Here is a 25,958-nt window from a genome sequence, read left to right as displayed (position 1 = left end):
CTCCTCTCAGCCCTCAATTTCTTTTTTTTTTTGGGGGGTGTCACACCCAGCAGCACTCAGGGGTTCCTCCTGGCTCTATGCTCAGAAATGGCTCCTGGCAGGCTCAGGGGACCATATGGGATGCTGGGATTTGAACCACTGACCTTCTGCGTGCAAGGAAGACACCCTACCTCCATGCTATCTCTCCAGCCTCTCAGCAACCCAATTTCTGTTCAGAGTGATCATTCCCACTCTCAGAAAAGGGGATCATAAGGGCCGGAGAGATAGCATAAAGGTAAGGTGTTTACCTTCATGCAAAGGACGGTGGTTCGAATCCCGGCATCCCATATGGTCCCCTGTGCCTGCCAGGGGCAATTTTCTGAGCATGGAGCCAGGAGAAACCCCTGAGCGCTGCCGGGTGTCACCCAAAAACCAAAAAAAGGGGATCACTTCCCTGCCTCTGTTTCTTCAGCAGAGGGACCCCCAGCAATGCAGGATCATGGGACACATGAAAGCATGACAAGGAGCCCTCATTTAAAGCCAAGAAATAAGGTGACACCCTCTGTTCCCCAGTGACCTTGGCAGTGACTTTGGGGGTCCAGTCCAGGCACAGTGGGGGGCAGCCTTGTTCTCACCGAACACTTGACATTGTGATGATCTGCGTGTGTGTCTGTGTGTGCGCGCACACACACACGTGCACTCAGGATTCACGTAGCCGAGCACTGCCGTGTGAGCCCCCGAGTTCCCTCCCCACCTCTGTGTGGGGTCCCCGAGACCCAAGTTGTGATTCCACAATCTGGTCTGTGCCTGGGGCTGGGTCCTCACTGGGGAGAAAAAGCGGCAGACGCCCTTCTGAACTCGAAGTTGCCCTTGGCCCTTGCAAGATCCCTGGCGGTTCCCAGGAAGGGAAGAGCAGTTCCTCCCACCTGCCGGGCCTCTGATTTCGGGGAACCCCCAGCCCTACCGGAGACAGACACCACCAGCCCTCTCCAGGATGGATTCCTGGTCTCTTGAGGACAATCAGGTCAGACACACTAGGAACCCAAAGCCCGAATCCAGTCCCGGAGTCTCTTTCTGCTGCTGCTTTTGGTGGCTGCCCCCCAGAGCTGAGTTCTTGGCCCCGTTGCTGTGTCTGCACCCCCAAAGGTGCACTTTCTGCGTATCAGTGCTCTGTCCTGTCTATCTCACAACTCCTTCTCTCAGCTCTGGGGGAGGCTGTTGAGCCTATTTGCTCTGTGGGGGCCCCCCAGGGAGACCTCTGCAGGCATGTACTAGGTTCCAAGTGCAGGGCAGGGAGGGAGCCTCCGTGAAGGTTAGTTTAGCTCCAAAAACCTTCCCTGCCACTCTTCTCCCTCCCCAATGCGCCTCTCACCAGGCTCTCCGACCCTCTCCCCGGAGTCTGGCCCTGGTGGGCACCCCCTTCCCAGTCCCATACATCCCCTAGTCACCAGGCATCCAGGGGTACCCAGCAGGACGAGCAAAATGCCAATCCCAGCAGGGTCAACCTTGCCATCCTCCGTGCTGTGCAGAGGGCCGCTGTCCCTTGATACCCCTCCCTCCTCACTCTTTTAGGGGTATCTTAGAGGAGCCCAGGAGGGGTCATCCCCATCCCGACTAATACCCACACTTGGGCACAGGTGCACCGTCAGGGCGCACGGGGAAGGCGCACGGAGCGCGCGGGCGGGTGGGCGCATTGGCCCTTGGGTACCCGACTGGATTGGGGTGAAGGGCAGGGCGGCTTGCGGGGCGGGGCGCTGTCCCCTACCCCACCCGACCCCACCCCCAGGCCTGGCCACCGCCCCCGGTCCCGCCCCCCACCCCGTGGCCTGGCTGGCAGCCGCCTTGGCCGCCTTGGCCGCAGCCACCCGCGCACAGCTCTGCGCCCCGGTGCCCGCCTGCTGCGCTCCGGTGCGGCCGCCCCGCCTGGCATGGCCTCGGCCTCGTCGTCCTCGCCCCGGCCCGAGAAGAGGCGCTGGGGCTTGGGCCGCCTGTCGAGCGCCCGGCGGGGCAGCGCGGGCCCCGGTGCCAAGTGCCCCTTCCCGCTGGAGCTGGCCGAGGGCGGCCCGGCCACGGCGGGCAGCGCGCTCTACGCGCCCATCGGGGTCCCCGCCGCGCCCCCCGGAGTGCCCGCGCCCCCCGAGAGGCCCCTCGCCAGCCTGGACCCACGCGTGTCCATCTACAGCGCGCGGCGGCCGCTGCTCACGCGCACCCACGTCCAGGGCCGCGTCTACAACTTCCTCGAGCGCCCCACGGGCTGGAAATGCTTCGCGTACCACTTCGCCGTGTGAGTCCTGGGGAGGGGGTCCCCGAGTAGCCGGAGCCCCAGAGCCCGGGTCCTGGGGGCTCAGGGGGCGCAGAGGGAGCAGGTGCAGGGAAAGAACCCGTGCGCCAGCCTGTGCCCGCGGGGCCTGCCCAAGGCTGGAGCGCACTGGGGAGCCGGGCTGGGAGCGCTGCCAGCCCCGAGGCGCCAGCCCGGCCGGTCCAGGTGACTTCGCGCCGGCTGGACACGGGTGCCCGAAGAGCTCAGAGCTCGCCCCGGGGTGCTGGGGTGAACGCTGGGGCGCAGCCAAGGCTGCATCTTAGGGTCTCCCTGGAGCGCGGTGGACTTGGATAGGGTGGGTCTCCAGAGCCCCTGGAGTCTGTTTAGGAAATGCTAGATGGAAAGGGGGGGAGGGAGGGTCCCCAATTCCAGTCCCCTGGGGAGCAGGTCAGGAGGGCACCCCCCACCCCCAGTGTCCGGGCCTGGCCTCCCAGTGAGCGTGCCTGAGCGGGGCAGGGCACAAGGAAGTCAGTTCTGTGGGCACAGAGATGTCACTCCAGCCCTGTCCGCCTCCAGAGCCTTGTGGGGTGCACCCAGGAGGCCTGCTGCTGGGGGACCCGCCCCCAGAGGGCTGGCTCGGGCCTCTCCAGCACCTTATGTTCCCTCTGAGCACTGTTTGGGGGTGGGTGGGAGAACTCCCTCATCCACCAGTGCTCCCCGGAGGTGCTCTACTAGAGTGGAGCTGTGAGTAGTAACGAAGGCCAGAGGGGAAGGGCAGGGCGGGGCAGTACCTTCAGAGGCTGGAGGGTAGCTGGGGGGAACCCTAAACAGGTGTGCAGGTGGGTGTGGCCGGTGTGATGTTGTCCTGGTCCCTCTAGGTTCTGGGGATTTGGGGTGCAGTAACTGGAAACCAGGGTGCCAACAGTGGTGGCTCCCAGTGTGTTGGAAGCCCCTGCCTGCTTGGAGGCCGGGGGTCTCACGGCTTGGCCAGTGTCCCCAAGAGCTGAGGGGTGCGGGACCCAGGATGCCTAGGCTTTGGGGCTGTGCTTTGGTGAAGGAAGAGGCCGGACTGGTCCGTCTGTCTGTCCATCTGTCCGTGCGTCCCCGCCGGAGGAAGTGTCTGAGGACGCTTCTGTTTTCTTCCTGATCCAATGGTGCCGCCCAGGGAGGGCCCCCCCTTTGGTGACAGGATCAAGGGTGTGGCCGGAGAATGTCCTGGGTAGCGGGTGACGGGGGTTAGCCTGCCCGTACTCTCCCAGAGTGGTGGCCACTGCAGGTGGCCCCCTGGGACAGGGGATCAGGAGGCTTGACCCTCAGCCCCCCACCGTGCATGCTCCCGGGGTCTTGGTCTGGGGTCCCAGATTGGGAGGGGTCTCTGGTCTTGGCCCTGTGAGAGGTCCAGCCTGGTATACAGCTGAGGTGGGGTACTGTCGCTCTCTCAGCCCTGGGTGCTCCAAGCACCACCAGGCCCTGCTCTGGCAGAAGCGATTGTGAAACCGCCTTGGGGGGTGTCACTGGGCTCCGCTTCCGGCCGGAGGGTGGGTGCTCAGGACATCCTTCCTGTGGGGAGCCCCAGCGGCTGACGGACCTTCCTGTGTGGGGCTGCCCTCCCCCGCTTCCTGCTCTGCGCCCCGAGTGGGCCAAGGATGCTATCCCACTCCTGGGATGAGGACACTTCTCATGCCCCCCCCCCAGGACTCCTGGGATTTTTCTGTTTCTCCCCATTTGGGGACCTCAAGGGATGTGCAACCTTCTCTGGGGCCAGTTTCTTCCCGTGAATGGGGGGTGGGGTGTGTAGAGACAGGTTTTGGGGTACAGGATGTATGGACAGTTTTGGGAGTACAGGGGTGTAGGGATGAGTTTGGGAGTATGAGGACAAGTTTTGGGGACAGGAGTATGAGAATGGTTTTGAGGGGATGGGAGTGTGAGATAGGTTTGGGGGTACAGGGGTCAAGGGATGGGCTTGAAGTACAGGGTGTGAGGGTAGTTTTAGAGTGCGGAGATAGGTTTTAGAGTATAGGTGTGTGGATAGATTGAAGGTATGGGGATAGATTTGAGGATATGGGGGTGTAAGGACAGGTTTTGGGGGACGGGTGTGGAGACAGGCTTAGGGGGACAGAGGCATGAGGACATGTTTTGGGGCACAGGGATGTTCAGATAGGTTTTGGGGTGTAGGGTATAGGAACAGGTTTTGGGATACAGTGTATGAGGACAGGTTTTGGGGTATAGGGTATGGAATGGGTTTGGGTATAAGGTGTGGGGACATGGTGTACAGACAGGTTTGGGGTACAGGGATATGGGGACAGGTTTGGGGGATGGGGCTGTATAGACGGGTTAGAGAGTATGGGGTCAGGTTTGGGGGTACAGAGATATGGAGACAGGTTTGAGCATATGGTGCTGTGGGGACAGTTTTGGGGTATGGGGCATGGGGATGGGTTAGGGGGTAGAGAAGTATGAGGACATTTTTGGGAGTATGGGGGTGTGGGGATGGGCTTGAGGTGTGTGTGCAGACAGGTTTGGGGGTACAAAGTTATGTAGACAGATTTGAGGTACAGGGGTATGGGAACAGGTTTGGGGGTGTGAGGTTGTGGGGAGGAGGCCCTGCCCATTTGGGGCGTCGTATGTTCAGAGTGACCCCCACAATCATTGGCCCCCCCCACCGGTCTGCCCTGGCGCCCTTGTCCTGGCGTCCGTCCGTCTCCGTTGGGACGGTTAATCATTGACTGTGGGGCCTCTGAGGGCCGCCAGACTCGCACCTGCCTGAGCTAGCTGGGAGGGGGGTCAGTGCTGAGAAAGGGGGTGTGGCTGTCCCTGAGACCCTTTGCCCCCATAGCCCCATCCAGCACTCCCTATTGGTCCCACCCAAAGAGGAAGAGGTGAGCTGCCGAGCCCCCCGCTCCTGAGTCAGCCCCATCATCTTCCCTGCACTTGTGAGGGTAGGCAGCCGCTGAGAGATCTGAGGTCCCAGATGCCCTTGAATGCAGGCTGGTGGCGAGGCTGGGCAGAGAGTGGACTTTGGGGGATCTTGAGGGTCCCTTTGTGGGGTTGAATTAACTTACTTCCCAGGTGTAAGGTTCGAGTTTGCTCAGGTCAGAGCTGGGCTGGGGAAAGGGATAGGACTGGCGGGGACCCGATCTTCCGGCTTTCAAAAAGGGCTCAGGACACAGGTGTGCAGGGGACCAGCCTGGGGGACACCCCGGCCCCCCCTCCCGCCCAGGACTCAGCCTCTGGCCAGACACAGTGCTCTGTTGTTCCAGCGCTGTGTGCGGCTTTGTTTGAGGGCCCCGGAAACCCCGTGCGCCGCCCCCACAGGCGTGGTGGCCAAGGTCAGGACAGGGTGGGGGGGCCGGTCCCTGGTGGGGTGGCAGCAACAGCCAGGCCAGTCCCGGGCAGCCCCTGGGCCTGGTGCCAGACCCACTTCCTGCTCTTGGAGCCTCTGGGCGCTTTTGGGGTGCGCCAACGGCAGGGCCCCTGCACCCTTGTGAGTTGCGTGGGGCTTTTGGCCAGGATGGTGCCTCTTCCGAGGTGGCGCCCGGGGGCCTGTTCCTGACTGTCTGCCTCAGAGTGGATGTCGGGATACCCTGGGGTCTGGGTGGTGGGATGCCAGGGAGCAGCCTGGAATGGCACACTGACGCCAGTGTCCCACTGCGGGCACAGCCTGACCGCCTGACCGTGTGGTTGGAGGTGCTATTTATAGGTCACCGCCTCCTGGAAGCCTTCTCATTTTGCCCTAGGCAGAATCAGACTTCCCAGGTGCCCTCCTACCTGGGAACTACAGGTGGATGCCCTGGAGGGGTTCCGGTTCTGGGTGCTGGAGGGCCCAAAAGGGTGGGTGTGAGGTGCGTCTATGCCCTCACTGATGGCGACCTTGGGGTCCCTGGCCAGGAGCCCTAAACAGAAACAGGATGGGGCAGGACTCAGCAGAGGCGCAGCTGGCGAGACAGACGGATGGAGACAGACATGGTCTGTTGGGCTACAGAGCCTGAGGCAGCCCAGTGAGAGCTGGTGCGAGGGTGTGGGTCCCCCTGTCACAGTGCTCAGGGAGACAAAGGCAACAGAAACACCATGGCTTTGGAGGTTCACTCGGTCCACCCTACACTGGTGCAGCTGTGACTCGCAGAGCACTGTGGGGTTCTCACCTAGATGCCACACACCCTGACTCTCTGGAGTGTTCCTGATTCCTGGGGAGTGAGGGGGGGTCTGGAAGGGGAGCGCCACCCAGTTTTCAGTCTCCCGTGTGGGGGTGTCCCCTGCACATCTGCCTCCTCCAGCCAATGTCCCTGGGAGACATCTCACGGCACATCCAGCTCCAGGTGGTCCAGGTGGGGGAAGTTTGGGTTCAAGAGTGAGACATGGGGTCCCTGGACTCAGCTCACAGGAGGAATGCCTGGGGGTATCAGATGGGTCTGATATGTCAGGAAATATCAACTTTATTCATGGCCTATCCACCACATGTGAGGTCTATCTTAACCATTTACGCATGCTTACCTTAGCTTGCCCTGTGTCTTAGCCTTTTCCAGCCACGTCTCCTCCTGTTATCTCTCCATGCTGGCAAAGTGCTTAATCCCTTTTTGCCCCTTAGGCAAAACCTTTTCTCACCTTCCAAGACCCCTCCCAAGGAATGGGAGGGTCTAACAGGTAAAGTTACACGTAGCAAGACCCCTCCCAGGAATGGGTCTTGCAGGTAAGATCAAGTTACACCGGAAGAATGGGGGTGGGTGGGTTACAATATGGGGTCTCAGATGGGGTCTGTAGGGTGTCAGGGAGGTGTATGGGGTTATAGATAAGGTCTCTGATGGGGTCTATAGGGTCTATTGGATCTCAGATAGGGACTATTGGGTCAGATGGGGTATATGAGTTTCCATTTGGGGTCTATGGGATCAGTTGGGATCTCTGTGGTCTCATATGGGGTCTCTGAGGGTCAGCTGGGGGTCTATGTGCTCTGTGAGGTCTCAGACAGGGTGCCTGGGGTCTCAGACAGGGTCTGTGGGGTCTCTGATGGGGTCTCCTGGGTCTCAGATTGGGACTACTGGGACAGATGTGTTGTATAGGGTCTCAGCTGGGGTCTCTGGACAAGATCTTATTCAGGGTCTATGGGGTCAGATAGGATGTGGGGATCTCTGAGGTCTCAGACAGGGTCTTGGGCATCACTTGGGCTCTGTTGTGCTGTTGCCCGTCTCCATAGAGAGTGAACCAAGCCAAGCCAGCCAGTGGGTTTTCTCTGGAAGTTTGAACCAAGCTGCCCTCTGTCCGTCCATCCCCGGACACAGGTGGGTCCCCTCAGCATCCCCAACACCCCATTATTTATTGCTGAACATGGCGACACAGTAGCAAGTACCTGGAATCAACCAGCTCAGTGGATACGAGTGTGGTGTAGATGGATGGTGGACTCAGGCAGTTCTCTGGGTTGAGTCTGGGATGGACATGCGATAGTGTCCTCTGTGTAGTTTCTATTTTTTTTCTTATTTTGTCCTGTCTCTGTGCTCAGAAATCACTCCTGGCAGGCTCCATGAGACCACCTGGGATGTTGGAGATCAACCCGGTCAGTCCCAGATCAGTTGTGTGCAATGCAAATGCCCTACCACTGTGTTGTCACTCCAGCTTCCTCTGTGCAGTCTCCAGAATAATCAGCAGGACAGGCACATGAGGTTATTCTGCATCTAGACACAGGGAGCACGGAAAGGAGGGAGATGGAGGAGAGTTAGAAGACGTGGTGGGGGGCCGGGCGGTGGCGCTAAAGGTAAGGTGCCTGCCTTGCCTGCGCTAGCCTTGGACGGACTGCGGTTAGATCCCCCGTTGTCCCATATGGTCCCCCAAGCCAGGAGCAACTTCTGAGCACATAGCCAGGAGTAACCCCTGAGCGTTACCGGGTGTGGCCCAAAAACCATAAAAAAAAAAAAAAGAAGACGTGGTGGGAGGTGCCAGGTGGGGTCAGGGGCCATGGGTATCTCGGTGATGTGGTACATGCATGGTACATGTATGCAGACACCTGTGAATAAACCAGTCACCCTGTCTGCAGGAGGCCCACCGATGGCGACCTGATTTACACACCTTCCTGTCACCAGGCCTGGCTGGGGGCAGAAAGGCCGCAGGACAAGCAGGGGTGGTAGTGATGGCAGTGTGGACTCTGCAGGTGATCTGGGCTGATCTTGGGGTCTGAAATGCAGCTGGAGTGACTTTCTAGGTCATGGAACTTTTAATTTTCATTAAAAGAAAAAATATTGGGGCCGGTGAGGTGGCGCTAGAGGTAAGGTGTCTGCCTTGCAAGCGCTAGCCAAGGAACGGACCGAGGTTCGATCCCCCGGCGTCCCATATGGTCCCCCCCAAGCCAGGGGCAATTTCTGAGTGCTTTGCCAGGAGTAACCCCTAAGCATCAAATGGGTGTGGCTGAAAAAAACAAAAACAAAAACAAACAAAAAGAAAAAGAAAAAAAAAAAAGAAAAAATAAAGCCAGAGCATCAGCACCATGGGGAGGGCATTTGCCTTGCCTGCGGCCAACTCAGGTTCGATTTCCGGCATCCCGTAGGGTCCCCTGACCACTGCCAGGAGTGATTCTTTTTTCTTTTCTTTTTTGGTTTTTGGGTCACACCCAGCAGTGCTCAGGTGTTAATCCTGGCGCTGTGCTCAGAAATTGCTCCTGGCAGGCTCGGGAGACCCTATGGGATGCTGGGAATTGAACCACCATCTGTCCTGGATCGGCTGCTTGCAAGGTAAACGCCCTACTGCTGTGCTAGCTCTCTGATCCCCAGGAGTGATGCCTGAGCACAGAGCCAGGGGTGAGCCCTGAGAGCCGCCGGATGTGGCCCTACAGCCAGACCAGACCAAACCAAACCAAAACAACAAAAAAAACCTAGTGGTTTCAAAACACAACAGGGTTGTATTCTGTGGGTCTGGGAAGCAAGAACAGCGGTTAAGACTTGCCTGGCACTTAGCCCACCTGAGTTCCATTCCTGGCACCCCATGTGACCCCCTGGGCCCTGAGCACCTCTGGGCATGGCCTCAAAGCCAAACCCAAACAATGACTTTGAAAGCAAACAAGTTGTGTGTGTGTGTGTGTGTGTGAGAGTGTGTGTGTGTGTGTGTGTGTGTGTGTGAGTGTGTGTGTGTGTGTGTATGTGTGGGGCCATCTTTGGTGCTCACCTGAGGAATCTGGGCATGGTCTCTGCCCTGTCCTGAGCTTGGGGGTGTGAGTGGTGGTGGTATTCCTGAGGGGTATGTGGGCACTATGGAAGGACTCAGTGCCTAGTGAGGTCCTGGGGCATCTGTGACAGGAGATCAACCTCTGAGACCCCCTCAATCTCTGGGTCACCACCACATGGCTTCCAGGGCTGTGCTCCTTACAAAGGCTTCCTGGTCATGGACACAGGTACATTTAGGGACACAGGCCCCCTGGAACCCACTGACCTGGGGGAGCTCATGGCCCTCATACCGGCCCCCTCAGACAGTGATGGGGTGACACAGGTTGGTGACCCTTTCGTGGAAGCCCTGCTGAGGATTTGGAGGCCAAGGGGCACCCTGGTGCTACAGGGTGAGGCCTTGACGGTGGTCTTGGGGTGCCCAGCGCCCCCAAGCCCAGTGCTATGGGCTGAGAGCTTTGCCGGGCCCCTGCACACCTGCTGCGCCTGTGTTGGTGTCAGGCCCATGGGCAGTGGACGGTCCCTGGGGGCCAGGGCTGAGCTCTGTCTCCACTGACCCTCCTTGAGAAGCCCTGGGGCGCTCCTGGCTGGAGCTCCCACAGGCTGAGACTGGCAGAGCAGGACCCCGGGGCGGGGACGGGTTTGGCAGCAGAGCGTGGCCACCAGGGTTGGTGCTGGATCCTGGCGGTACCTGTACCTGGTGGCACCTGCCTGGTCAGTAATTGGCCCCACCCCGTCCAGACCGCCAGGCCCCTCCCACAACACTACACACCACGCCCCCAAACTGCCCAGCCCTGCCCAAACTACCTGCCCCAACATTGCATACCATGCCCCAACACCACATGCCCCTCCCCAAACTTCCTGACCACTCCCCCAACATTGCATGCCACGCCCTCAACACTGCCAGGCCACGCCCTCAGACTGCCTGGCCCTGCCCCAAGACTGCAGGCCCCACTCACAAACCATTCCCGGAGTGCAGGCACCACCCCTGCCATGCCCAGGACTGTCTGGTTACGCCCACAGCCACGCCCCAGAGCTGCAGGCCCCGCCCCTACATGCCCACCAGGGCTCCTGGCAGGCCCAGTCTTCTGTCCCCAGCTGTCCCATGGCCCTGCCACCAGCCCGCTCACCCCACCCATTCAAGGCCTGGGGCTCTCCAGAACCGCCCTGCGGCCCGGGTATACATACTGGCACAGGCAGGAGTGACTCTGGCTGTGTGGGACCCCCCAGGCCATGCTGAACGGTGGTTGTCCCCAGCATCGCATCTCCAAGTCCAGTAAGAGGTGGTGCTCGGTATGGGCGCCGGGGCTAGCTCTGCTGCGCTGGACCCTCTAAGTGACCCCTGCTTCTGGGGGACCCGGATATCAGCTCAGGAAATGACTGACATGTGTCCCTGACCACTGAGATGGGGGGGTGCGACACGATTCCAGGTGCAGAGATAATGTGGATGCAGTGAGGTTATGTGGGAATAGTTAGCTTATGTGGGTGCAGTGGAAGTCCCCGGGGCTCAGCTTTGCCTGGGATCTGATCGCATATGGGGGCATGGAAACTTCCCCGGAGGGTCCAGCAGGAGTCCTGCAACGTGGGAGCACCAGGAACAGGGTGGTGGACTTACGTACATCAGGGGCCTCCCCGCACTGGCCACGACGCTGAATCTAATCAAAAAGAAACTGGATAAGATTCTGGAAGGTCCATGGCCCTGCCAAGGTCAGAGCCAGGAAAGGTGAAGGAAGGAGGGAAGGAAGGAACGAAGGAAAGAAGGAAGGGAGGGAGGGAGGAACAAAGGAAAGAGGGAGGAAAGGAAGTAGGGAAAGAAGGAAAGGAGGAAGGAAGGGGGAGGGAGGAAAGAAGCTGGGGGCAAGGCCCTGGGAGCCAGTAATCTCCTGTCTGAGCCTGGTGCAAGATGCCTCTACGGGCCTGTGTGTATAAATGTGCATATGAACACATGCGAGATTGTGCCTGTGTAATCATGTGTTGGGTGAATGGGAGCACACACCATGCCCATGTATGAGCATGTATGAACATGCATGGGCATGTTGGGTACCTGTACTCGCACACATTATGCACATGCATAAGCATGTGGGCAATGTTGGGGGCACGTTTGAGCATTTCTGAGTGCGTGTATGAACATGCAATGGCTTCATGTATGAACATCACCAGGCATGTGTATGGACATGTTTATGCATGTGCATGAAAATCATATCAGATGCAAATGAACATGTGCTGTGTATTTGTATGAATCCGTATTGTATGCATGTATGATCATCTCCAGGTGCATGTATGAACGAACATGTGATGTGTGTATGAGCATTGCCAGGCCACGTGTCTAATCCCTCTGGCCTCTGATTGGTCCTTTGATTTGTTCCCCTGATGTATAAACTCAGGCTTTTAAGAAACCACTTCCGGGAGCGGTCCCTGTCCCTGTGACCCATCCGTCCCTCTGTCCCTCCCTGGGAATCAGCCTTTGTGGCACCCAGAAACTTGGGGCCATTGTTTCCTCATCTCTACCTGCCTCAGGCTTTTTGTTCGTGGTCCGAGGCTCAACTTCGTGCTGGCACAGCGCAGTGACGCGGGTAGATTCTCTGCTCATTTTCCGGGGGGCTGCTCACCGACTGTTCCCTCACCTGGGCTGGGCAAGGAGTATGGGTGTAGATGCCCCCACAGATCCCCACCCATTCAGCCTCCTGGGGAGTCAGTTAGCCACTGACCTGTGTGCCCTGCTGGTGTGGAAAGAAGGAGCAAGTGGTGTAGACAGTGGACTGACCCAGTCCGCAGTAGGCCTGGCACGCCCTCGAGTTCCTTGGCTGACACCAAAGTACACGGGGCAGAGTGAGAAGGACGGGGTGACCTGGGGGGGCACACCTACAGGGGTTTCTGCATGTCTGCGGGACTCAGAAGGTCAGAGAAGGAAGTTTCAGGGACCCCTTTGTGGGCTGGCTGGAGGGTCAGGGGCTGTGTGTGTGTGTGTGTGTGTGTCCGAAACAGGCCGGTCCGGTCCCTGCAGGGCTTGTGGGGTGCGGGAGACAAGCCTGTCCGATCCCTGCACCTCATTCCCGGCACCTTCTAAATATACCCCAAGGCCTCTTATCTCTGTCCAGCTCCACAGGGAGTGGGAGGGTGTCAGGCGGCCTCTGTGTGTCCTGGCGGGAACCCCGGATTCCTGGAAGGGCAGGTTTGGGGGTGCTGAGCACGAGGCTCCCTGTTCCCCTCTGGTCGCTGCGATATGGGGGTCACTGTGGGCTGAGCGGGGAGGTGGACGTGGACATAGACCGTATTGGGCGCAGGATAACCTTCAGCTGTGTGGGCTGTGTGCTGGGGGCTCCCCTGTGCACCCCAACACTCTTCTGGTGTATCCTGGAGGCCAGGACCCGGAGACAGGCAGCAGCAGTCACACCCACTCACCCCACTGCTCTGGCCTGGGGCTTCGAGGCACCTGGGGGCTGTGTCTGGCCACCAGGGTGAGTGGGGGGTGCTGGTCCCATCTTCCCGGGCATCTGGACTAGGAAAGGATCCTGTGCAGATGTTGGACCAACCTTTGCACCTGCCTGAGACTGTTCCCCAAGACTGGAGCCACCTGACCCTTGAGTCACTGTCAGTGTTGGGGAGCAGTGGGTGGGGCCCGTAGGCCAATAGGCGAGACTAGAGTGCAGCAGTGGGTGGGACCAACAGGCAGCGGTGGGCGGGGCCATCGGGGCAGTGGGTGGGGCTAATATGCACCAATGAGTGGGACCAGTGGACAGCAGTGGGCGTGACCAGCGGGCAGCTGTGGGCGGGGCTAGCAGGCAGCATGGACAGCAGTGGGCAGGCCTGGTCCTCCGTGCTGGGCACCGCTGTCCTGGGGTGTGTGGAACAAGTGCTCTGGTTGCTGTGTGACATCCCCACCTCAGGGTTCAGAACCTGTCCCCTGGGCCACCTCAGACTCTGTCCTGACCCAGGCTGGTCTTGTGGGTGAGGTTCTGGGTTGCAGAGGGCAGTGGGGATACTGGTTTTTATTTATTTATTTTTGGGCCACACCCTTTGCACTCAGGAATCATGACTGGTGGGTTCAGGGGACCCTATGGGATTTTTGGATCGAACCTAGGTCAGCTGCATCCAAGGAAAAAGCTCTGTCCACTGTGCTGTCCTCTGACCTCAAGACTTGGGGGATAATGGGGCTGGAGTGATAGCACAATGGTAAGGCGTTTGCCTTGCACGCGGCCAACACAGGATGGACCCCGGGTTGAATCTTGGCATCCCATATGGTTCCCCGAACCTGCCAGTAGTGGTTTCTGAGCACAGAGCCAGGAATAATCCCTGAGTGCCACCGGGAGTGACCCAAAAACCAAAAACCAAAAAAAAAAAAAAAAAAGACTGGGGGAAGTTTGGACTGGGATGGGCAGGTGTGCCCCCTTCTAGGTGACATGTTTTGAACCAGTTCACTGGCCTCTGGCTATGTCCATCCCCACTCAGGTGAGAACCATCCTGTCCTTTCAAGAGTTTGGTACTCTCTGAACGACTGTAGACCTACGAGGCCCTGAGATGGGGCAGAGGGTGTAGCCTCGTGGGCATTGAAGCCCGGACAGTGCCCACTGCCACCTTGGTCTGGCCCTGCACTAGCAGGAAGCACTTTCACCAACTCCTTCTGGGTCCCCTAAACAGAGGGCTGGAGGGGCACTTGCCAATGTCCCCTTTCTTTTTTTTTTTTTTTTTTTTTTTTGTTTTTGAGCCACACCCGGCGGTGCTCAGGGGTTACTCCTGGCTGTCTGCTCCTGGCAGGCACGAGGGACCATATGGGACACTGGGATTCGAACCATCCACCTTTGGTCCTGGATCGGCTGCTTGCAAGGCAAACGCCGCTGTGCTATCTCTCCGGGTCCCCTTTCTTCATGTTCCTGGCTCAGCTCTTGGGGCTGACACGGACACCCACAGGCTCTTGGTGCCATAAGCCCAGAGCACCCCATGACCCCACAGCTCACTCCCAAGCTGAGTTCACCTTTGCCCAGGGCGGACCATGCCTCTTCTGGGCATGAGCCCCCAAAGGACTATATAGGGTGGATGGCAGCTGGGGCACCATTCTCGTACCATCCCAGGGATTGGGGGGGGGAGTTCAGCCTAGCTGCCCCCTTAGCACAGGCCTTGGCACTTGCCTGGCACCACTCCTGCATTCCTTCCCCGCTGGGCACCTGGTGCAGCGATGTCCGATAACATTCCCCGGTCATGCGGCAGAGAACAAACAGGGCACTGTCCCCGTTGCAGTCACGGCCCCCTCGACCAGGCACAGAGCAGGGCGGCAAATGCCCCAAGGCACCCCCGTGACACCCCTGGGCAGGAGGTGCCGGGGACAGGGGACAGAGGACATTCACCACAATGACAGGTTGGGGCAACCAGGGGGAGGGGGAGACAGACCCCAGAGAGGGGAATAGAGAGGGGACAAGCCCCAGAGAGGGGATATGGACAGGGCCCAGACTTAGGGGGTGTCTTTTCGGGGTGTGACCGCTCCCCCTGCCTGCCTGTGTTCCAGCCAGGGTTTCCTGAACTGTGTGTGTGTGTGTGTGTGTGTGTGTGTGTGTGTGTGTTTGGTGGGATTTGGGGGAATCCAGTGGCCCTGGACCATACCTGGGGGCTCGTATAGTCAGGGCTGAGCTGGGGGCAATTCTTTGGGGCTCCCCTGACCCTGGACGCTCCAGCTCTGATGAGTCTCAATGAAAGTGACCTTGAGCCCCCCTAAGGCTGACCGAGAGCCCATGACATGGGGAGGCTGGAGAACTGGAATGTTCCTTCCTGGGGAGACTCAGCATGGGGGGCCAGGGCCAGGGAGTCTGGGCTGGAGAGGGAGGACCAGATCCTTGACCTACTATTGGCATCTCATTTACATGCGTGATCCCATCGGTCAATCCCACAATGCTCATTTACATACCGTACAACCAACCTTAGTGGTCAGGCTCGCCTTAATTTGCATAGAAATAAGCAATGAGGGGCCGGGAAGGTGGCGCTAGAGGTAAGGTGTCTGCTTTGCAAGCGCTAGCATAGGACGGACAGTGGTTCGATCCCCCGGCGTCCCATATGGTCCCCCCAAGCCAGGGGCGATTTCTGAGCACATAGCCAGGAGTAACCCCTGAGCGTCAAATGGGTGTGGCCCAAAAACCAAAAAAAAAAAAGAAATAAGCAATGAGATGATGAAAAGGGGAAAGGGGCAGGGCTAAGGCATCCCTTAACAGCTCCAGTTGTGGGAGTTATAGATGTGGCTGGGGACCCCTGGATTAGTGCTACCCGCCCACTGTCCCTGCGGCAAGCCAGCCCCACCGTTGTGGCCCCAAGATGCCCAAAGGCTGGCCCTGTACTGGGCCCTGTCTAGCCCCCCGTAGATCCCACCCAGTGGCCCTGTTACCCTCCTGGAGCCTTGTGAGCCTCAGTTTCCCTGTAAAGACCACATGTCAGATGACAGGCTGCAGCAGCTTGGAGGAGGGATGCCGGGCAGGTGAATTGGGCAATACAGAAAGGCATTGAAGGAAGCTGCCTAGAACGGGCACAAGGCTGGCAGGGAGCGGAGACCAGACCCTTGATCTCACAGCTCCAAGACCAGAACCCCTACTGTGTCTGTTGCTGGGGAAATCAAGGCAGGTAGCCCTCTGGTAGCCGGGCCCTGCCTGCACCCCGGAACCCTTGGGTAACAGAGAAGGGCCTGTGTCTGAACATACCAGCCCCCCGAGATGTCCCAGCTATACTGCATGGGGGTTCTATTCCCAGCACGACCCATAAGTTGTCTGCAGCCTCTTAGTGGGGTGGGGTATAATGGGGTCCCTGGTAGCCCTGCTGACCTGATTTCTGTCCTGCCTCACAGCTTCCTCATTGTCCTGGTCTGCCTCATCTTCAGTGTGTTGTCCACCATCGAGCAGTATGTGGCATTGGCTACTGGCACGCTCTTCTGGATGGTACGTAATTGCTGGGGGCGCGGAAGGCCATGCAGGGCTCCCCCTGTGTTGGGGGTACCTGTGCTCCAGGTGTTAGGTCTCGGGGGGCCTCAGCCTGTGGCTCTTCCCTGCCACTCACTGCTGTCGGTCGCTCCTGAGCCATGTGCCATTGACGCTGTGCCTCCAGAGTCTTTCTGTCCGTCAGGAAATATGCAGTGATGATGGTTCTTGTGGGTTTTCCCCTTCATTTATGGGTACCTCTTTTTTGTTGTTTGTTTTGGGGCCATACCCAGAGGTACTCAGGGGTTCCTCCTGTCTCTGTGCTCAGGAATCACTCCTGGCAGTGCTTAGGGGACCCTATGGGATGCCAAGGATCGAACCCAGGTTGGCAAATGCCCTCCCTGCTGTGCTGTCTCTGGCTTTCCCTGAGCACCTCACATTTCTGTCCAGGCTGCTAGATCCACTGTCTGCCACTGGGGTGTCCAGAGCTGGCCCTAGCCAGGGACCCCAGCTCCAAGAATTTGTGCCTCTGTGATTGGGTGTGTGTGTGTGTCCATTTGTCTGTCCACTCATCTATCCACCTGTCTGTCTCCTCATCCTGGCTGGCCACCAGGGCAGTATATCCTGTTGGGGTGTCAGATCTTGGACCCCTTAGTGGCCCTCAATGTCTCCCTCTGCCAAGGCCTCGCTCCTGAGCTCAGAGACACTGACTCCTCCCGGGTCCCCCCAGATTTGTTCCCCCTACAGTGCTCATCTGCATCCTGATATTTCTCTTCATTGGGGCCTGGTGGCTGGGAAAGCAGGGACTACATGGCATCCCACTGCTCCTATATCTCTGCATCGGGTCCAGACATGCCTCATGGAAGAGAAATTGGGGGCTTAGTTCTGCTGTTAGCCCCTCTGCAGTGTCCTGCTCTGCTTTTAGTGCTCCAAATCCAGCCTGCGTGTGGGTGTTTTTGTAGGTTGCTGTGTAGTTACGTGAACAGGCTTGTGGGTGCAGATGTGTTGGTACAAGTATGTGGGGGTCAGTTATATATGGAAGTCCAGATGTGGGGTGCAGATGTGAGCTGTCTGGTATGTCCCCTATGCCTGCCCTGTGGGTCGCCTGTGCCATCTTAGACTCTGTCACTCAGACACTGTCCCTGACCCTTGTTGGGGACAACCAGAAGCAGCAGGGCTGGGGGGACCCTGGCAGGAGGGAAGTTCCCACTCTACCCTCCCTGCCTCTAAACCCCACATTTAATTTTCCTGCACTGAACTGCACCTGCTCCCGCCTTCCCTCACCCTCCATCCACACTCCTTCTCTCTTCTCTCATCACCTCCAACACCTCCATCACTTCCTTCCCTCTCCCGGCTTCCCTCCTCCATCCCAGGTCCCAAGCATCTCTCAATCTCTCTTGCCCCCTGGTGGCTGTTCCCCAACTGTGTTCTCTCCTTCAGACTGATTATGGTTCCAGTATGGTCTGGGAGGGCTGGGGCCCCACGCCCCTTCTTTGGGGACTGAGCTGGACACCAGCAAACAGCCGCCCTGCCCTACTGGATCCCCTAATCCTATCCTGGGCCAAAAATTCTCTACTGTGACCCCCTGAAACCTGTTCCCAGGGATCCTCCCTTACAGGCCCTGCCCCTTGTCCCCTGCTGTCCCCTTCTGCCCCCTGGGCTGTGTAAGCCCTTTGCTTGGCTTTTAGAACTCTTTCCTTGGGAATGCTCCATGCAGAGTTCTCAGGCTCACTCCGGATCTGAACGAGGCCTTTTCTGGTCACCTGTTCTGACCTCCAAATCTTCTTAGGCTGGACAGGGCCATCTGGGTATTTGCAGGGTTTTGGTTTGTGCTTGGAGCCTGTGTGCCCTTGCTGCCACTGAGTCTGGGCCTCAGTTCTCCCTCCTGCAAAGGGGAGGAAGCTTCCAGATGCCTGACTCTGGTGGACCTTGGAGGCGCTTAGTGTGATGTACTGTGGATGGATGTGGCCCAGGACAGGGGGTGCCGTGAGGGGCCTCCACAGGCATGACCTCAGGGTTGGTCACTGGTGGAAATGGACGGGCCAGAAACTGGAACCGGCAATCCAAGTGCCGGTATGTGGAATTTGTTTGGGTATGTAAGAGTATAAGAGGATCTGTGGAATCTTTATTAATGTCTGTGGGGTCTGTGTGATGGTCTGTGGGGGTCTGTCAGTATCTGTGGAAAATCTGGGGGTCATTGAGGGCCTGTGCAGATTTGTGGGGCTCTGTGGGGGATTTTAGGGGTATTTTGGTTCTGTGTGAGGGTCTGTGGAGCCTATGGGGTCTGTGAAGTCTGTGGGACATTTGTGGGGTGTCTGTGGGTCTGTGAAGGTCTGTTTGGGGTCTTGGGAGGGGCTGGACTGGATTGAGCCTGCGAGTCATGCAGTTAATAAACCTGACACCAGGTGTCGCTGCTGTCCACAAAATACAGGGTCTCTGGTCTCTCTATGTGTCTATGGGGTCTCTGTGGCTCTCTCTGGGTATTGGGGTCTCTTAGGGTCTCTGGGGATCTCAGGGTGTCTCTGGGATCTTTCTATGTCTGTGGGGTCCCTAGGGGTCTTTGGGGCCTCTGTGAATCTTCGTAGGTCTGTGGGGGTCTCTCTGGGGGTCCCTCTGGACCTGTGGGGGTCTCTGTAGATTTGTGGGTTTTCTAGGGGGTCACTAAGGGTATCAGAAGTCTCTGGGGTCTCTCTATGTCTGTGGGGTCCCTGGGGATCTATGAGGGTCTATGGGGTCTCTCTGGGTCTACGGGGGTCTCTGTGAGTCTCAATAAGTCTATGGGGGTTTCTGAGCATCTCTTGGGGTCTGTGTGTTCTCTGGGGGGTCTCTGAGCATCTCTGTGAGTCTCTATATGTCTGTAGAGTCCCTGAGTGTCTGTGAGTCTTGGGGGTCTCTGGATCTGTTGGGCCCCTAAAAGTCTATGAGGGTCTGTGAGGGTCTTGGGGCCTCTGGGGGTCTCTGCGGAGTCTCTGTGAGTCTCAGTAGGTCTGTGGGGTCTCTGAGCATCTCTGGGGGTCTCCCCGGGTCTCTGGGGTCTCTGTGAGTCTCAGTGGGTCTGTGGGGTCTCTGGGGGAATCTCTGAGCACCTATGGGGTCTCTATATGTCTGTAGGGACCCTGGGTGTCTGTGAGTCTTGGGGGTCTCTGGATCTGTTGGGCCCTTAAAGGTCTACGAGGGTCTGTGAGGGTCTTGGGGCCTCTGGGGGTCTCTGAGGAGTCTCTGTGAGTCTCAGTAGGTCTGTGGGGTCTCTGAGCTTCTCTGGGGGGTCTCTGGAGGTCTCTCTGGGTCTGTGGGGGGTCTCTGAGCATCTCGGGGGTCTCTGGGGGTCTCAGTAGGTTTGTGGGGGTCTCTGAGCATCTTGGGGGGTCTGTGTGTTCTCTGGGGGGGATCTCTGAGCACCTCTGGGGTCTCTATATGTCTGTAGGGTCCCTGGGCGTCTGTGAGTCTCGGGGGTCTCTGGATCTGTGGGGCCCCTAAGGGTCCACGAGGGTCTGTGAGTGTCCTGGAGGGCCCCTGCGGAGTCTCTGCGAATCCCAGGAGGCCTGTGGGGTGTCTGAATATCTCTGGGGGCTTGCGAGGGTCTCCCAGGGGCCGGCCCGGGGAGGCCTCCACCGCCAAGCCCTTGGGCTGTGCAGTTGCTGGCCGGACACCAGGTGTCGCCGCCGCCCGCAGGATGGGCGGTTGCTGGCCGGCGCCCAGGAGCGGGAGCCCGGCCGGCGGGTCGGCCACGTAGGCCGGTGCGAGCGAGGCTCCAGCCCCCTCTCGGCGGCGGGCGGGCGGGAGGCGACGTGGCGGCTGGCGGCGCCCCCGGCCCGGGCGGTGGACGGCTGCTGCGGGGGGCCCGGGCCGCCCTGATGGGGCTGGGGGGTTGGCCTGGCCCCACCCGGAGGGAGTCTGGCGTGTGCGTGTGCACGTTCGCATGTGCTGGTGCATGCGTGTTCGTGTGTGCGCAAGTGTGTGTGAGCTCATGTGTGTGTTTCCATGTGCCGGCATCCCCGTGGGCCTGTGTGAGTTCTCTGCGTGTCTTTGTGTCTGTGTGTGACTGTGTGAGTCTGCGTGTGTCTGCGTGAGTCCATGTGCTTCTGTGTGTCTGTGTGTTTCTGTGTGCCTGCGTGTGTCCACGTGAGTCTGTGTGTCTGTCTGGCCCCGGTCGGTCCCCTCCCGGATGTGGCTCTGGGGCAGCTCTCCGTCCCTTTCACACACAGGCCTGTTTGGACAGGCGAGGACCTGGTTTCTCTCTTGAATCACAGCCCCCAGCCCCATAGGCTCCAGCACGGGCACACACACACACACACACACACACACAACACTCTCTCTCGAGGGAATACACAGATACACAGGACACACATGGGCGCACATAGGTACAGACAGGCAGACACATGGAAACACAGATACGCACAGGCATGCATGGTGACAGAGACACGAAAATGCACAGGACACACATGGGAACACAGATACATACGGACACGCTAACACACATGGAAACAGATAACACAGAGACATATAGATACACACAGACACACACAGGAACACAGACACACACAAGAGACACACAGGGGAACACAGATATTCACACACAGACACACAGGTACACAGAGACACACACAGACAGGGACACTAGGAACACAGAGACAGGAATATCCACAGAGATACAGACACACATGTATCGGCAGGAACACACAGGGACATGGACGCATGGACACACAGACACACGGACACACACACGCACCCGGGCCTGGCCGGGGATGAGGTCACCGCTCTGGCTCGGCCCCTCCCGCCAGCTGGGCCCCCTCCCCTCTCCCAGCAGACCTGGGGCCCAGCTGCTTTGGGTTCGGTGGTCCCATTCCCAGGACAGGGCGGGCGGCTCTTCCCGCTCCCTCTTTCCCTCCCTCCCCCAGGCCCGGCCCGCCAAGCGAGGGGCTGCAGCTGTGGTAGGGTGGGGGGCCCTGAGCATCCTGGGGCGTCCGGGAACCTGGTCTTGGCGCCTCTGTCCTCAAGGGGTGTGAGGCACTCCCACCCGAGTGAGACCAGAGTCTGGCCTGGCTCGAGGCCCCCCTGCCCAGCTCTGGCCTCTGCTGCCTCATGGGGTGTCCTGTGGGGTCACGGCCTGCCCGCCACGCCCGAAACAGGCAGCTGTGGGGAGGAGACCCCGACATTCCTGCGTGTGTGCAGCCGTGATGTGGAATGTTGGGGTGATGGGGAAACAGGGGCCCGAGGGGGGCAGCTGGGCCAGAGCCCGAGAACCCGCCAATCCATCAAGTCCACGAAGGAAAAGCCAAAGGGCTGGAAACCGCCGGAAAACGTGTAACCGGATCCCGAGCGGGGCCGGCGGGGGGAGCGGCTGCGGCCTGGAGGGGGGCGGCTGCCGAGCCCTGAGCCCCCCTGCCTTGGGGTTCTGGCCCCCCCGCCCCAGGCAGCCTGTAGGCCCGAGACCCTGCCCAAGGTGGCTGCTGAGAAACTAGTCCAGGGACCAGTTGGTTTTGGTCCCTGAGCACTGTCGGGCCTCGCCTCGCCCATGCGCCTCCATCGTGGCCCGCCCAGATCTTCACCGGCCGTGTGTGCTGGGTGTCCACAGGTCCACACGTGGTGTATAGAAGTATGAGCACACGGGAGGGCTGTGTGGCCACACACATGTATTGTTTGGACATGTGGGGCCATGTACGTGTGTGTGACTGCAAGTGAGCTGGTCTGGGGGTGTAGGAACTTGTTGTGATTGTGTGTCCATGTGTGGGTGTCTGAACATGTGTGGTATGAGTGACCATGAGAGTGTATATCTGTGTGTCCAGTGTCCATCTATGGGTGGGTGTGAGTGTACTTGTGAATGCACATCTGTATGGCGCCTGCCTATCCCCCACTGCTGGTGTCCCTCACTGGGAGGTCCCTCCCCCTCCTTTCCTCACTTCCCCACCAGGTTCCTCAGACAAAAGTCTGAGGCGGTGGGGTGGGGTCAGTTGTGGGGGTCCCTAGGGCTGTCCTCATGCCAACCCAGCAGCTGGGGTCCCCCATCCAGTGAGGACAGCAGCTGGCAGGACATTGGGGTGTGGGCAGCTGACTCTGTTCTCATGTGGGGCTGAGGGGGCCCAGGGTTGCTGGATAATGTGTGTGGCCGGTGGGATCAGGGCTGTGGGGTGTGGTGGCGGGGCCCGACAGCTGTGGTCTGAGGCCCTGAGAGGGGCCAGGGTCCCCCTGAGCTTCCTGGATTTCGGGGAGGCATGTGAGGCTCTTTGGCCCAGCCCACAGGGCAGAGTGAGGTCCAGGCTATGCTGCTCTGTACCTGGCCCTTCCCTTCCTAGGCTCCCCCTCCGCCCCCCACTTTCTCCAGCTCAACTAGGGGTACCATGGCCCAGAGAGGGACTGAGGCTATGGCACCTTTTGTGTTGTTTTTCTTGGACTAGGGGTTCTGCACTCAGGAATCACTCCTGACAGTGCTCAGGGACGCTGGGGATTGAATCTGGATCAGCTGTGTGCAAGGCAGATGCACTCCTGCTGTGCTGTTTGTTGCTCTGGGCCTGGAGGTAGTTTCTTCCATGACCAGCCCAGGAGTCTTGGGAGAGCGCCCTGAGTATCTGCATGGACCCCGACTCCCAGCATGGCTCGAGGGCTTAGGGGGAGCTGGGGCGCAGGGTCAGATGTGTGAGGGGAAAACTGGGTAGACGGATATACACTCGTGAACACACAGATACACATAGGCACATGTATGCACACACTGGTTGGTTCATGGCACAGTCCTGGCTGGCCTGGGGTTGGAGTCTCAGGAGGTCATGGTGGCCGGTGGGGTCAGGGATGGTGGGGTTGGAGAGTTTGGGGGATTGATGGGTGGGGAAATGGGGCTCCAACAGCGGAGGGCAATGGCCTCTGTGCTGCTGAGGGTCTGGCAGGCAGCAGTTGGTTCAGTGGGTTGAGATGGGCAAAGGTTCATCCACCCATGGCTGGTGAGTGACCAGACCTGTTAGGCACCAAGCCTGACACTCTTGCTGGGCCAAGGTGGAATCTCAAAGCTTCCACAGACACCCCACATCTCCCAAGGTCCCTACAGCACCCCCACGCTAGTACCTGTGTGTTTTCCTTCTGTGTCCCCCCAATCTCCACATCTGTATGAAGCTCCGGACGCCTCACGCCCATACTGAGTGCTCTTTGTCCCTTGGCACAGGGCAATGCTGGGAGCATCCTTATTAGTCTTTACCCCGTCTCCTCAGATCAGCCACACAAGGTCTCATAGCTTGGCAGCATGTCCCAACTCTGGCTCGCTCTGACCCAGAGCAGGACCTATCAACCCAGGAGCCAGGGGCTTAGGGGGCTTGTCCAACCACACACTCACCTATCCATCTTCCATCCATCCATCTGTCCATCCAGCCACCCACCCACTCATCCATTCACCATCCACCCATCCACTGTCCATCCATCCATCCTTCCACCCACCCACCCATTTATCCATCAACCCATCCACCCATCCATCTGGCCATCACTCCATGCATCCATCCATCCACCCACCATCTGTCCATCCATCCTTTCATCCATTCATCAGTTCATTTGTCCATTGCCCCACCTACCCATCCATCCACCATCCATTCACTCATCCATCCACTATTCAACATCCATCCATCTGCCCATCCATCCTATCCATCCATCTATCCATCCATCCATCCATCCATCCATCCATCCATCCATCCATCCATCCATCCATCCATCCATCCATCTCTCTACTATCCGTCCATTCACTTACCCACCCTCCCACCCACACACTTACCCATCACTTCATTTACTGTCCACGTCTGTCTCAGTGAATGCGTACGGTTCTCTATGTATGTAGTCAGTGTGATACACATGGCATGCACACATGTGTGGCCATGTCTGCAGGCAGTGGCATGTCCACATACACGTCTACATCTGCATGAATGTTGGGGTGCTGTTCTCCACAAGCACAGCACAGGACTTCCTTATGCCCACACTGCCCTGCAGTGAGGCTGATTTGTCCCTGACTTTGAGGCTGTGACCCCACTGTCCTGGCCTCTCCTGCCTTGGGGGGGGGGTCCCTCTTCTCCCCTCAGCTGGTGCTCGAAGTGGCTATGATCCTCCCTTGATTCCTCCTCAGGATAGGCCTCTCCCCATCAGCCACAACTCCCCCAGAGGTGCTGTGAAGGGGTGCACCGTGAGAGGCATTTGGCTGAGTTCCTGGAAGTCCACCCAGGCTGCAGGGATCTGCCACCTAGGGTGAGTGGTGCCAGGACACCTGCCCGGAGATGTGCCCTGCTGAGCCATAGCTGTGGGGATGGGGCCCTGCCCAAATAGCCTCCTATATGCACCTCTGCCTTCTCTCTGGGGTGATAGGAGGAAGCCCTGGTTGTTGTGGGTTTATACGGGGCCTCCTGATACAGGGGGCTGATGGGAACTGGCTGGGGACGGGGGGTCAGAGCCACTCAGTCAGTTCTGCCAGGGTAGACACCAGTGTAGACAGCAGGGGCTAGGGGTGATGTTGGCAGTCCATCTAGCTGCACTTAACACCAGTGGCTCTTTTTTATTTATTTTATTTTATTTTGCTTTTTGGTTCACAGACAGTGATGCTCAGGAGTTACTCCTGACTCTGTGCTCAAGAATTAATCTTGGTGGTGCATGGGGGACCCTATGGGAATGTGGGGGAAGGAACCTGGATAGTTGTCTGCGTTCAAGGCAAAGCCTTCCCCTCTGTGCTATCTCTCCAGCCCCTTCCATTAATTTTTGAATATTTACGAAGCACTGTTTATTTCCCACACACACACCTGCCCCACACCCACAGTCTCCCAATCCCTGTTGTTTTTACAAAGTTGCTCGTAATACTGTCATTTGGGGTATTTATTGTTCCAGCACTCATCTCACTTCCAGTGTGACCTTCCCCCACTAGAGTCTCCCATTTTCCCCTTCACATCCCCCCAGTACTGCTCCACCTTAGCAGGCATCAAATAATGTATTTTTTATTTTGTTTGTCCCAATTAAATGGCTATATTATTATTATTTTGGTTTTGGGGCCACACCTAGTGACGCTTAGGGGTTACTCTTGGCTCTGAGTTCAGAAATCGCTCCTGGTTTGGGGGACCAAATGGGACGCTGGGGATTGAACCGAGGTCCATCCTGGATTTGCCATATGCAAGGCAAATGCCCTACCACTGTGCTATCACTCTGTCCCCTGCTTAAAGGAATTACTAAAAAGATACTTCAATGAAAGAAAACCTGGGAACATAGTGAGGACTCACAGTTGGGTCATAATGTCCTTGGTGTAGAGTTGTTGGCTGCTAGTGGAGCCTTTTGTGTAACTGTTTTTGCTACTTGCATTCAATTGTCTTCGATGCCACGACTCTCCCGTCTAAGTTGCTGTGGTCCTCCTGGGCTGTTGGTACTGCTGTTTTTGAAGGTGTTGGGCTGCTCTGAAGCTCCAGAAGGCTTCAGGATCTGTGGAACTGAGTCGATTTCTCATCACCTGCCCCTGTCCCGAGTTTTCAGCTTGAAGACCAGCTTGCCCAGGAGGGTCAGTTGCTATGCATCTCTTCTAAGATGCACCATGATGGTTTTTACAGGTTTGTGGGTGGGTGGGGGAAGGATGAGGACAGAATGCCTGGGAACCCATTCCTTTGAGGCTTGCAAATCCAGTCTGCAATCTGTCTACACTAGGGTTCTCCTCATGTCTGTGTGTTCCATGTGGGTTGCACCCTCATTCCTGCC

At 58.2% G+C, this 25,958-nt stretch overlaps 1 protein-coding gene across 1 annotated transcript in view; it reads left to right on the top strand.

Annotated features, from left to right (window-relative positions):
- The first annotated feature begins 1,907 nt into the window (after positions 1 to 1,907).
- The window catches only part of KCNQ1 (potassium voltage-gated channel subfamily Q member 1), a 166,157-nt gene continuing 142,106 nt past the window's right edge, over positions 1,908 to 25,958 (top strand). The window contains exons 1-2 of the mRNA XM_049781207.1: positions 1,908 to 2,263; positions 16,196 to 16,286. Coding sequence (XP_049637164.1) covers positions 1,908 to 2,263; positions 16,196 to 16,286 — 447 coding nt within the window. The remainder of the gene's footprint in view (positions 2,264 to 16,195; positions 16,287 to 25,958) is intronic.

The sequence above is a fragment of the Suncus etruscus genome, chromosome 9, assembly GCF_024139225.1.
Source record: "Suncus etruscus isolate mSunEtr1 chromosome 9, mSunEtr1.pri.cur, whole genome shotgun sequence".
NCBI lineage: Eukaryota > Metazoa > Chordata > Mammalia > Eulipotyphla > Soricidae > Suncus > Suncus etruscus.
Note: the sequence above shows the minus strand (reverse complement) of the source record. Positions and strands in the feature narration are given on the sequence as shown.